The following is a 14,272-nucleotide window of genomic DNA, read 5'->3' on the forward strand; positions in this document are numbered from 1 at the left end:
TTTATATTATATTATATAATATAACTTCTATATAATATAATTTATAATTTATCAGAATCCAAATATCAAATATTTCCATATAATTCATGCAATATATTTGTTCCGACAACGTGAGGGAGAACAGATGTGAGAAAGAGGCTTTTAATTCCCCCTTTTTACTATTCATTGCAATTAATTTAATGATAGAAATGAAATATAATATTAAAAAATAAGATAATAAGAAATTCATTCTCTATTTTTTTCCCCTAAAGGATAAAAGTAAATAAAAAATATATATATATTAGAAGTATATTGTTGGCTTTGAATCGCGGGAGGATATATTTATGATATATTCATATGAAATAAAAAGAAAATAAAATGAAAAAAATTAAAGTATAATGTAATAAAATATATGATACTAGTAGTTTAGTACACTTAGAAATTATAAGAAATATATAAATATTTTTATTTTTATTAATCTCACAAATCAACTCACAAACGAATTTTAAGAAGAAGATTAATTGATGAAACGAGAGGTTGTTTAAGTTATGTTTTGCATTCTACAATCATAAAACGACATCTTTTAACTTAAATTTAAGTAGGATGATGCGTTTTGAGTATATTATATTAAAAAATAAGATTTATTTGACCTGCCGGTTTAGTAGTCCGATCCAGCTTTAAATCGGACCGAACCGCTAAAGGTCAATTTCTTTAATTTGCCGTACCCTGCGACCGGTTCTCCAACGGCTCCGGCTGATTCTTGAATCGACGAGTCAGTTCTTGTTGGAGGCAGCCAATGTCATCGATTTCTGTACACCCTAGTCTGCACGTATCAATGAGTTTGACAAAATCAAGCCCCCGACAAGATTAGACATTTCCCGCGCCTACCAGAATTTCAACCGTCCAATTTGGAAAAATGGCTCAAGTTTAAAGTACTTTATGTGCAGAAAAAGGCAAACGCAGCCATAATAGGGAGTTGAGTGAGAAATCTGGCACTTCACAGTTCATCCAATTTGCAAGTCCAACGTCAACCAAAAAGACATGGCGCTAACGCCCGCCCCGCCTGTCCATGACGGGCCGCTTTTCCCGGAGGTCGACATGGGCGCCGAACCATCTGCACCCACGGTCCGAGCCACTGTGGTCCAGGCCTCCACTGTCTTCTACGACACTCCCGCCACTCTAGGTCCCTCTTCTATCCTCTCCTTCACTTGTACGTGTTCACTCTTGGCTTCCTCAAACTGCCTTTCTCTTGTAAGTTAAATGGGAATACTGGATATGGCACACAGAATGTTACTGGAGTTCTAAACCTGAATTTTGTTGGATTTCTACGTAGATAAATTGCGACTCTGAGAAAAAGAAAAGAAAAAAGCTGTTACTTAATGTAGTCTTAAATTACTGTGCTTGGTTTACATGATCGTTACCCACTTTTCAATTTCCTTTAGTCATTTTCTCTGTATCCTGGGCAATGAATTAAATGGAGGGTGATTTTATTTAGCTAGTCCTTCATTGTTTGTCATGTATGTTTCAAAGACATTGAATAATTTATCTCTTGCGTGCGAGATAGTGTAATGTTTCTAGTTGAGATGAAGATGTTTGTAGTGCTAGTGGTGCTGGCTTCAATTTCTGATCGAACTTACAGATAAGGCCGAGAGGTTGCTGGCTGAAGCGTCCGGGCTTGGATCCCAGCTGGTTGTGTTTCCAGAAGCATTTGTGGGTGGTTATCCGCGGGGATCCACTTTCGATTTCGGTGTTACCATTGAGAATCGAGCTGCCAAGGGCAAAGAGTTCCAAAGGTATCATGCATCGGCCATCGATGTACCAGGTGAGACTGTGTGTGTGTGTGTGTCCATGTGTCCTGATTGGATGGATTACTTATTTGTTAACACCCGGAAGATGGAATTTCGTAGGCTGCTTGATTCATCTGAATTTTGTTCTGGACTGAAATTGATCTAGTGGACGTTTGACTCATGGTAATCACATAACATCTTAAGCAACTATTGGTTCTAATGAATAATTTGAGGAAGTGAAGAGAATCTCCTTCTCTCACGACCCCCCCCCCCCCCCCCCCCCCCCCTCTTCTTTTTTCTTGTGAATATCCTTTCAAGGGATAGAATTGGTTCGGTGAGTACAACTCTTTTTTTTATTTTTTTTTCTTTTGATAAGTAAGAAAATTTATCGATCGACATAATTAGGCATAACCCAAAGTATAGGTAGTAAACAACAATCTAAGAGCTAGAAAAAGCAGCCTAGAAATCATTAAAGCTAAGCCCCTCCATTACAATAGCCGATGCCCAAAGTAACATCGTTTGGGAGATAAATATCTAATACCTCCCAACAAACATTTTCTATTATCAAAGCAACATCCATTCATCTCATTCCATATGCACCACATAATACATAATGGAACCATCTTCCAAACAGTCACTATTTTACAATTGCCATTTATTCCACTCCAACAAGCCAAAAGATCATCCACCACCCTCCCAGGCTTCACCCATGCAATATCAAGCGGAAAAGTATAGTTGCAAGCATAATTGTGCACTAATCTGTACACCAATATGATGTGATTGATTAAAAAGTAAATTTTATTGAAAACTGTGTTAATTTAAATTTTAAGTATAAATAAATCAGTGTTGGTACACAAATTAGTACGCGACTGTGCTTGTATGTAGCAAAACTCATATCAAGCATACCAAAAATCTCATCCCATATATTTTGGTCCAACTTTTTAATTGTATCTTTTCTTTCTCAAGGAAGTTTTGATCTCTATTTGTATTTGATGTTAAGAAATGAGAGTAGTAGGAAACCGGTGATAGAGGTATTGGACGTAACTATTGTACGTACCCTTATTGATTTCACCCATGGAGACTCAAAGGTATCATTTCTCATCCATCAAGCCTCACTAGAGTGACCTTTACCACTAACCAAACCCCTCTGGTGGATGGATGCATTCGAATACTAGGCAAATATTTTGGATCAAACTGGGGTTCATTTTGTGTTTTTCACTTGGAATTGAATAATGAATGCAGTTTCTGGGTTGGAGGATTCATAGTAGTTCTGAGTAAGATACAGATCTAAATTTTATTTTCAAAATTGCATTAGATTTGAAATGAAATCCTGCCTATGATATTACTAAATAAAAGTACAAGTTTTTACGAGACCCAAATCCCAATGTCTTCTCGACCAGAGAACAAATTAAATTATGTGCATGGTTTTCTGTTTGCTTGGTCCTTGCATCCACAATATTTTATGCAATACAAAATCAGCACATATACACACCCACAATCTGATGCCGGAGCATCTAGGCCCAAAGCAAAGAATGCCCCTACCTTATGTTATCCAGGTCATTAGCTACTCAATCTTCTATTTTTTCTCAATATCATGTGACTAGCATGAGACTTTCAATGAAGTCGGCCGGTTAAGATTTATTTGTTCTATAAAGATGAAGGGCTATGATTCTAGTTTTAACATAGGCCACCCTTGTGCCTTTAGATGTATCTCACATTCTTTTGGTTAGACCATGGTGATATGACAATGACATGATCCATCACTCTAGAACCAACAATTCCTCATTCTAAAGGGGTAAAAAAAAAACTGTACATTGCATCCTCTCAGGCAAGAAGGCACTAGTTCCTCTAAACATAACATGATTAGTAGTTTCTTGATTGCTGCCAAGTTTGAAGCTAAGAGTCAAGATGTGGGTGTTTATGTGTGCATTGGTTTTCAAGGTTGGGAAGGAAGCTAAAAGGCTGGTTTGGATACCCAAACCCAAACTATCTCATCTCATATAATCATTACAACTTTCACAAATTCTCACACAAAATATAATAAACAATTCAACATTCTCAAATCCCAAAACATAACTAATATTAAAAAATTATATATATTTTTTTGATAAATAATATTAAAAAATTATATTATAACAATATTTTATTTAATTTTTAACAAAACATCTCATCTCATCTCATATGAACTGTATAACCAAATGATTTCAAGTTTGATGATTATGCTCTAGAGATTCTACTGTTATTAGAGTATTGGCATTGGATTTCCTAAATTTTCTGAAAATTTTAGTGAATTAGGCCACTTTTCAAGTTTTTTCAAATATAGTCTGCATTTAAATTTCAATATTTTTTTTTTTTTAATTTTGATTGGTACTGGGTGTCTGGAAATAGCATTCCGACTAATCTCGAGGATGCACAAGCCCTCAGCAAAATTTAAATTTCAGTTATTTTCCATATACCAGTTAAATTTTATGTTCTTTCTTTATCCTTTTTATTTTAATCTAATTGTCATTTTTTTTTTATCAAATGGTCTTATTTTAATCTTAATTTTAATTTTTATGTTGCCCAAAAAAGGAAAAGAGGAAAAAAATGTTCATTGGAATAAAATGTTCACATATAGTGAACTTTATGTAGCCGGTCTTTATTGTAATATTTATTTATTTCAATTGGTTCAACGCTATCTTTTTTGTAATGTTCAAAAATTATGTTTGTTATTCTAATCTTTACAAAAAGGCAAACTGAAAGAAAGAAAAGGTGTTGAAGTGTAATGCTTTGAACCCAAAACTACAAACGGATAGAATCTCATTCATAATTTAAGAGTTCCTATTTGCAAAATTTCAAAAGAAGATTTCCAAGCTATGTGACGCTTCTAGATTTTGGTTGGGATCGAACAGACATCTGAAGCGTCGGGATATGCAACACAAGCTTACATGCCCTCGTTCATTACATAAAAAATGTAATATTTGTAATATGCATATAGCATTATGCAATATTCGCAACGGATAATTTTTTTTGAGCAATACTATGCAACAAACTTATAATATCTAAAATGGTTAAATCGTAATTCAAGTATACTTAACAAAATAAATATCCATAATTTCAGTACGAGTCTCAGAAGACTGTAATATCAAAAACATGAGAGACTAAACTCTATATTTATATTATCAAAATACACTATTGAGGGAATTCGTCTAGTAACTCACCTAACGAGACCAGAATATTATCTAAAAACTAACTATGAAAGTTGTAAGCTCCACGTCGTGTCTGTGATGTCTAGTCAACTTTCTTCGGTCTACTAGTGTCTGCTCTTTGCTCTGATCCTGACACATTGCCTACCATTCGGGGGAACTAGTAGTTGAAATTATTATTGTGAGATTTGTAATCAAATCTCAGTAGGTTAACAGGAAACTCACACATAGGTTAATGATACATGCATAGTAGTAAAAGTATGAATACATAATTAAAGTTGTAAGTAAGCATAACATAACTTGACATATAGCATGATATAATTGATATAACCTTAACTGAAAAGTGAACTGAACTTGACTTGATATGGCATAAACTTGAACTTAAAACATAACATAGACTAGCAACATAACATGAATGTGAACTTAAAATATAACATGGACTTAAAACATAGTATGAACGTGAACATACATAACATAAACATGAACTTAAACTTAACATAAACATGAGTATAATATGACATAAACGTGAACTTGAAATATAATGTGAACGTGAACATAATATATAATTAACGTGAACTTAAACATAACATGTACGTGAACATAATATAACATGAACGTGAACTTGAATATAACATAAATGTAACGATAGCATAATATGAACATAAACTTGAAACTTAACGTGAACATGAACATAACGTAACATGAACATGAGCTTGAACATAACATAAACGTGAACATAACATGATATGAAAATGAACTTGAAACTTAACATGAACATGAACATAACATGTATGTAAACATAACATAATATAACATGAACTTGATCTGAAACTTAATTTAACGTGGACTTGATCTGAAACTTATTATTATCTTATGGGGTCACCATGATTGCTTATTATTATCTCATGGGGTTACCACAATAGTGTATTCTTATCTCATATGGTTACCATGATTGCTTATTCTCAACTTCTTGACATGAATTTGGACTTGAATTTTGGCAATCAAAGTGATTCCGTCGGTTGTTTCGTCAGGAATAGTAAACAATAAGAATGATTCCACTCAACATATTCCATTAGAGATACTCAGACAATCAAAATGATTATATCACGATTATTTTAAATCATGTACCTTAGCAATCAAAATGATTACACCAGGGGTACCTATTAATACTTTTACAATTAGAATGATTACATCATAAGTATTTTAAATCACGTACCCTAGCAATCAGAATGATTACACCAAGAGTACCTAATAATACTCTGACAATTAGAATGATTATATTATATGAGTATTTTAAATAAAATACTCTAACAATTAGAATGATTACGCCAAAAGTATCTGCATAACTGAACTTGAACTGCATTTTGACAATCAAAATGATTTCACGAAAAGTATCTCGTGTGAATTACAAATGGAGATGCTCGGACAATCATAATAATTACATCACGAGTATCCTAAACATAACTGACTTGAACGTAACTCAAAAGACATGACTTACTTGAGATGAAAAAATTTCGTAACATGACCTAATATGTAACATATATCATACTTAACATGACATACTTGTAACAGTAAATATTACATGATATGACATACTTAACATGACATAGTTATAATATATAGTAATATGTGACAGAATAGAGTGTGTAAAAGGTAAATATTCGTGACAGAATAAATTATGTATAATAGATAAACATTTAATGACGTGGCATGACATGACATATATAGTAACATACATATATAAACTGTAGTTCCCTTACCCATCACACATATATAATAAACTGATAGTAAGTTAAGAACTAACTTATCTCGATCGTCGCGTTCTACGAGAATATGGCGCGAAACACGAGGAACTGAAAATAGTAATTTTAAAAAAATTAAAAATTTAATCACTAAAAATTAGAAGCATGAAAACAAGCTAACTTTGTAAAATTACCATTACACTCTACATGTGGAAAAATAATCATTTTACCCCTAATTTAAGGATTTCACATCATAACTCCAAAAATTTTTAAAATTTACATTTCGCACGTAAATTTTGTCCTAAATTCAAATATTAACTCAGAAAAATTTAAAACAAATCACAATTATGGAGAACATACTATGGCCGAAACATTTATAGGTCATTTATCTTGATTTTTGTTGCAATTTCCTTCAATTTCAAAACTCATGCTTAAACCAAAATTTTACAGCAAAAATCTTCCTATCCTAAGTTTAAAACCATACTTAAAATATTCATTTATAAAAAACTAATAATTAACACCAAACTTTTTGTAAAAAGATCCAAACCCTTGAATCACAAGTTTTGACCCTAAATCAAAACATCAACCATGCTTTAAATCATTAAACTAAAGTCATCAAAATCACAAAATAACACTTTGAGTTTTTGGTTTTACACTTACCCAAAAATGGAAAATTTTTTCTTAACTCGCTTTGATCAACCTCTTGATCCATGGCCTAAAAAGATGAGATCTTCAAACTAAAACATCACATGGTTTAAAAATGTGTTCTAAATAATATACAACCATCAAACTTAAAATCACATGACTAAAAATCAATAAAACATGGATCTAACCCAAAAATATCAAATCTTAGGCCTAACCGAAATCCTCTTGCATAGAAAAATCATATATTTGAAACTAATGCTAAATATCTTTAAAATAACATCCTAACATTAAAATAAGAGATTTAGGATTATCATATAAAAATATCAAAGCATTTAGAGTAAGATCAAACTACGAAATATTCAAATTTTGTCCAAATAAAAACTGTTTTTCTACTTCCAGTTTTCAAGTTTCTATATCTAAGAAAATCTATCATCAAAAGTTTAAGTCATGCAACAAAACCTCAATGAACACTCATAAACACATGCTAAATACACTCTATTAAATTTTCGGACCAAGATATGTCCATTAGTTTGGTCAAAAATTTTAAAACATATCATACTCTCCAGTTTCACATCCAAAATGACATTTCCATGGTTAAAAATACTTTTTACCGACAAAATGACCATGGAATGATACGAATAATATATCTATGAAAACTATATTAAAATACGAACAACTTTTATGAATGAGTCATCGTGTGAAAATATTTATAAACGGTCTAAAATCTCCACGCAAAAAGACCTAGAAATCTGCCCGAGAGAGCTCTTTTGGGTTTCTCTCTAAGAAAGGGGTGAAGAAGTGATGAAAGGGAAGGAAATATGTCTTACACGACTCTAGAATTTTGGAGGAGGGAGATATGAGTTTGAATGACCCTTGATTAGAGGTGGCTATGTGACATAAAGTGGAGAATAGTGAGGGACAAATGACTACCTACAGAAGCTATGAGGTATGTAGGTTGATGAAGTGGATTTCTCCATCACATCAAGGCACTATTGGGTGCAGCCAATGGCAGTGGATGGTTTGCCATATGGAGGAGGAAACTTTTTCAAGAAACTTTTCCAAAGTGGCCAAATTCATGAACCTTGGTGGGCCTTAACCAAGTGAACTTCAATTTGGAATTTAAAGGGGGTTTAGTTAGGGTTTGAGATGCTATCAAGTCCAAATCTAATTTTTCTTGGCCCAATCAAATTTTCAAGGTTTAAAAAGTTGGATAATGATGTTATAACAAGAATTTGATGAATTAATAGTATGTGGAAGTGATTTAATCAAGTGATTAAAAAAATCCTAGAAATCGGATAAAAAGGAGTTTGTAGGCCAACTTTAGGGTTTAGGGAAACCATTTAGGATTTTGGTTTTCAACCAACCTTTTGGAGTTTCAATTGAATTCCAACCATTTAAGATCTCGCTAGGATTGAATCCCTTTTTGGTCTGGCACAATTTGTTTGATCAGATGAAAAAGAAATTTTGCTTAGGTGGCATGATCTCACACCTTGATTTCATTCACAAATCCATCTAATGGTTCCTCATTGTACTAAGTGTCTAATACTATTCACTATGTGTGGCTAAGATCTTGTCAAGTGTCCAAATAAAACTTCTCTAACCTAATTTGGACATTCCACAATGTAATTTTGAAAACACTACACTTAGTACTCTTATCGAGATTATTATTCACTCCGAAAAAATTGCGTAATAAACTTAGTACTGAAAAATTTTAAATATTCATATTAACTTACAGTGAAAATCGTTTACCAAAACTCAAGCCCAAAGTGCCCCTAAAAATAATTTCACAGTTTCGAATCGGCGTTTCGTCTGAAATTATATCATGAGTTGAAGAATAAATAGCATGCTCACATGAGTTTCGAAAATTCATAAACTGTGTAGTGCTTAAAAAAATTGTTCTCACTAACTATAAAATCCCAAATTTCTAGATTACAAAAAGCATTGCTGGACAGCACATACCCAAGCCTCCATTCCTTTGTTGTTCTCAATGTAATAAGGTCTAAACTCAGCCATATAAACAGTTACTTCAACAGTGATTAATTCTAAAAGCCAATTCCTAATAATCTTCTTGAAGTTTGATATACAAAATCATAATGAAGTCATTGTCTACATGTCAAACGACAGGATAAACGTTTAAAAATTCTACAAACCACTTCCAACCAGCCCATGTAGTGCTCCTCATCACAACCACAAATTGAAATACCAATCACACCAACATTTTAGTATAACCTAGCTTAACCACTTATTAATTACTCAGAACGTAATTTTTCTGGTCACCAAAAGCTCTTGGAAGGCTGATTTAAATTGCAAAAGTAAAATCACAATACCCAATTTCTCTTGCAAAACCAGCAATACATACTTTTGGATATAACTCTTTTTATAAAAAGAAATAATTTAGTTGCAAGCACAATTATGCACTAATATGTGCACCAATCTATTGTGATTGGACAAAAAGTAGATTTTATTGAAAACAGTGTTAATTTAAAATTTAAGTATGAAGGAATCAGTATTGGTACGCAGATTAGTACGCGATTTTGTTTGTATGTAGCAATACTCTTATAAAAATTACCTTTTAGAGAGTGAACAATATTAGCACCCACTGAGATGAAAGTTGCTGCAAAATACAACATGGAATAAGTGAATTAGTCCGGAGAGGGAAATATCTTACCAATGATGATAAAGATTCAAACCCTTCAAGAAGAGCCCGATTCGTTCGAGCTTCAATGGTGAATGTGTGTGTGTGTGTGTGTGAGAGAGAGAGAGAGAGAGAGAGCTTCATATATGGCGGTTTCTAATGGAACAGTGTGAGAAGTTTTTGGGGGAAGATTAGGGTCTCAGAGGAGGGGAAAAAAAGAGGGATTTATTGAAGAAAAAGAGTGAGGAAGAATTAAATATTCGTAAAAAAAATATTAACATAAGCTACTGCACTTCCATAAATTTGGGGAAGCACTGTAGCTCTTCCCTATTATAAGGAATGGATGGGGAAGCTTATGTGGGGTCTGTTTTTTTTTTTTTGAACTTTCAATCTAAGTTTTAACGAATATTGGTTTTTCAGCTTTTTTTCTTTTACTTATAAAAAGGGACCTAAATGTCAATACTCTCATGGGAGTTAGTTAATGATGAATCATGAAGTACCACATGGATTGCCATCCCTTGGAAGCATTCAGCATGCTCTTGATTTAGTCTCAAGAGTCGCTTTGTGAAATCTGCCATCTTAAAGAATGCCACCTATGCAGCAAGGTGAAATACTAAGATAGGTTGGGGAGTTGATTGTCATAGGTTTGGTGTGCAAGAGCAAAAGCCCTTGTGCTATCCCTGCCTTGCTTACACCTAAAAAAGATGGTTCCTGGAGGATGGGTAAATTGAGGAATAAGTCAGTCATATCTTGGGTAAATTTTCGAGGTTCCATTTTGGAAATCATGTGAAGACATGGGCTTTTGTTATCCCTCAAGCTAAGTTTACTGACAATTCTGTAATTAGAACCATAGAGAAGACATCATTTGAACCATAGCCTATGCCACAACAACAAACCAGCATCGATGTTTTCAAGAGTTTTAAGGTGCTATGGTATCTGTGCATTTGAGATGTGAAAGGTTTCCTTTAGGAACTTTTCGCAAGCTCAAGCGAAGGAAGTTTGGGCCATGCGAAGTGTTGAATAAGATTAGCTCAAGTTTATGTATGGTGACCAACGATTTGATTTTTGTCAGTATCAGAATTCTGGTCTTGTATGGAATGTGCGAATAGTGAGTAGTTCAAATGGACATTATTAAGTAGTAGCATGTCTATTAAATGAAAATAAATATAATAACCATGAGTTTTTTGCTGATATCATTTTTGACACTTTTTGCAGGCCTATGTTTCATTTGTCATGTCTGTATAGTTATTCCCAATTTTCATTGATTTGTTTGATACAATGCAGGTCCTGAAGTTGACCGTTTGGCAGCAATGGCTGGAAAGTATAAGGTGCATTTGGTAATGGGTGTGATTGAGAGAGATGGATATACACTCTACTGTACTGTTCTATTTTTTGATTCTCGAGGTGGTTACCTGGGAAAGCACAGGAAGGTTATGCCAACAGCATTGGAGCGTATCATCTGGGGATTTGGAGATGGATCGACAATTCCAGTTTTTAGTACACCAATCGGAAAAATAGGAGCTGCCATTTGTTGGGAAAACAGAATGCCACTTCTACGGACAGCCATGTATGCTAAAGGTTTGTAGCAAAGAACAATAATATGAATATTTTGTCACATTTTTCCAAGCTTCTTTTCATCTTTTTTTATCTTATAGGTTGGTAACCGATATCTGGTTTGATTGTTTATTTACAATGAAGCAATTTTAGAGAGATTAATTTATATGAGGCCAGGAGCAACCGCAGAATTTCAAGTAATAGTCACCTTGTTGGTGCAATTACTGGCTATGCGGTGTTCGGACGCATGGATGTGTGTTCACATATGCATGTAGTTGGGTTTGTGCATTTGTTGAATTTAACTAGATCCCAGGTGTTCAAGTACTTCGGACATAAATATTTTTAGGACATGACATTGCTGGGGCTCAAATTTGCTTCATGCTTGGGTTGTTCAACTTTGGAGACCAACATTGTTCTGCCCAGGGCCGCGCGGGCAATAGTGCAACCTTCGTTTGCCCTCTCCAACTTCGTTTGCCCTCTCCAATCTTGGCTTTTTTTTTTTGTTTGGTCAAATATTGATACCTCTCAAGCTACGTCTATCCTGTTTAAGTGTATTATCAGATATATGTTGTTAAATCATGTGCTCCAGCTTCTTGTAATTTGTTCTTAATGACTGGATTCCATCTGAAGCAATTTTAGTGGAAAATGTTGAATCTGAGAGTAGGTCTTCGTACCGTATGATGTTTTTCCTCGGGGGAAATTATATCATCCTTGTCTTGTTTTGTGATATTTAGTTTTATACATCTTTTGTGTTTAGGTTTAATACATAACACTTTATTTTCTAGGCATTGAAATATACTGTGCACCTACGGCTGATGCCAGGCCCATATGGCAATCGTCAATGACCCATGTTGCCGTCGAGGGTGGATGTTTTGTTTTATCTGCCAACCAATTCTGTAGAAGGAAAGATTACCCCCCTTCTCCGGAGTATGTATTTTCAGGAACAGAGGAGGACCTCATACCAGACTCTGTTGTCTGTGCTGGAGGCAGTGTCATTATATCGCCATCAGGGGCTGTTCTGGCAGGACCCAATTATGATGGGGAGGCACTCATCTCAGCAGATCTAGGTATGTCACTGTGGTATATGCTTTTGCTCAAACTTTTCTTCTTGTGTTGTTGATGAGAGTTCATACCATCACTCAATAAATAACATTTTGCGTTCCTAATATAAAAATTGCCGTATTTTTCAAGAGTAAAAAATACTGTTGCAGAAGAATCTCTCTCTCTCTCTCTCTCTCTCTCTGTGTATCAATCTTCTTAGTTTAGGAGTGATAGAAGGGATGCCAAGTGAAAGAGACGGAAACAAACCATCTAGGACAGATTCTCTGTAAGTGTCAGGTTGCAACATAAGACCTAAAGAAGCCATCTGGACTGGATGCCATACTTCGTTTTTTCTTTCTTTTTTCCCCTTTTGTCAGTACTCTCCTCTTTGGCAGAGGGTAAAATTAATTGGGACCGTGGTATTCGAATTACAAGCCCTTCTCCAAAATAATATCTCTGTTTCTTGTATGCACGGCATTTACGTGAGTTATTTTTCCCATTATAAGAAGCATATTCTCGAAAAACATTGGAGGTGAATCCTATTCAAGTTCGTGTGCCCATAAATGCATGCATGTGTGCAAGTTTTGTAGTTTAAATATTATTTTGGGTGAAAATATAGTGCTCTGGAATGATTGAAACAATTATTTTCCGAACAACCTGCTTTTTAAAAGATGATGGTTCATAAGTGTTTGAGCAAGTTGCGTGCTCTTTTTGCAGCCATTCCAATTCTTTTTGGTTTTTCAGTTAGAAAACAGTAAACCTCTGAAATATCAACCTTAGAGTTGGACGGTGCAGTGACCAATGTTGACATTATTAACCTTGGTGGAGCACGATATCATTCATCTTAATCTGAATGGAAATTCTTATGGTTTAAACTTTTCCAATCCGATTTAACAATCTCTTTTGGTAATCAGCTATTTACAATTAATTTCTGTCTTTGTGCCTTCCTCCAACTTCGCAACACAATCACCCCCCACCCCCCACCCCCTCCCTCTCCTCCTCTTTCTCCTTCTTTCTAAATGGTCCTAACCTCCCTAATGTAAAGACAGAAATGTCTCCCTTTTTTGTTTGTCCTTGTATAGTTGTAATGTTATATTAATTTGGTCTGGACAGAGCATACCACACCCAGAAAAGTGCAGTTCTGTTTTTTTTTTTTTTTTGCTCATACAGTTGTGCAAAAGGTTAAGGTTAGAAACTTAGCTCTGATTTTGATGAAAGAAAAAAAAAAAAATGCAGATCTTGGAGAAATAGCACGGGCAAAATTTGATTTTGATGTGGTTGGACACTATTCAAGGCCAGAAGTGCTAAGCTTGATTGTGAGGGACACTCCAACAAAACCGGTTACTTTCACATCAGCATCAGAGAAAACTAAAGGCACTCAGAAGTAGTTATGATGGATCCCCAGCCATCATTAATGGTTACTTCTGTAAAATATGGGCCTTGTTGTCATCAATAATAGGAAGGGCACTGATAAGGCACCCTCTTTATTACCGTTTGCAGATTTGTATGTTCAATGTTTTATCTTTCAGGGCAGATGACATGTCTTCCTTGCAGATGGCATGAGTTATTCTGTTGGTACATTGTTACTAAATAATTGCAAACAAATAACATATGGTTTTACTTCCTGCAACGTTTGCAACATGTACCACTTTTCAAAACTTAAACCACCCTGAACGTATCTAGTATGGTTTTTTCTTTTTCTTT

At 34.4% G+C, this 14,272-nt stretch overlaps 1 protein-coding gene across 2 annotated transcripts; it reads left to right on the top strand.

Moving 5' to 3' along the window:
- Nucleotides 1–738: 738 nt before the first annotated feature.
- On the top strand, nucleotides 739–14,272 carry LOC122291239 (bifunctional nitrilase/nitrile hydratase NIT4A-like). Of its 2 annotated transcripts, none has more exons than XM_043098890.1 (5): nucleotides 739–1,189; nucleotides 1,619–1,801; nucleotides 11,258–11,551; nucleotides 12,313–12,594; nucleotides 13,805–14,272. In XM_043098890.1, exons 1-5 carry the CDS (start codon nucleotides 1,021–1,023, stop codon nucleotides 13,954–13,956), a joined length of 1,080 nt encoding a protein of 359 aa, XP_042954824.1. In that variant the 5' UTR covers nucleotides 739–1,020; the 3' UTR covers nucleotides 13,957–14,272. The 2 variants fall into 2 exon arrangements, with proteins under 2 accessions (XP_042954824.1, XP_042954825.1); XM_043098891.1 differs by having other exon boundaries at nucleotides 742–1,162.

Source organism: Carya illinoinensis, chromosome 13 (genome assembly GCF_018687715.1).
Source record: "Carya illinoinensis cultivar Pawnee chromosome 13, C.illinoinensisPawnee_v1, whole genome shotgun sequence".
NCBI lineage: Eukaryota > Viridiplantae > Streptophyta > Magnoliopsida > Fagales > Juglandaceae > Carya > Carya illinoinensis.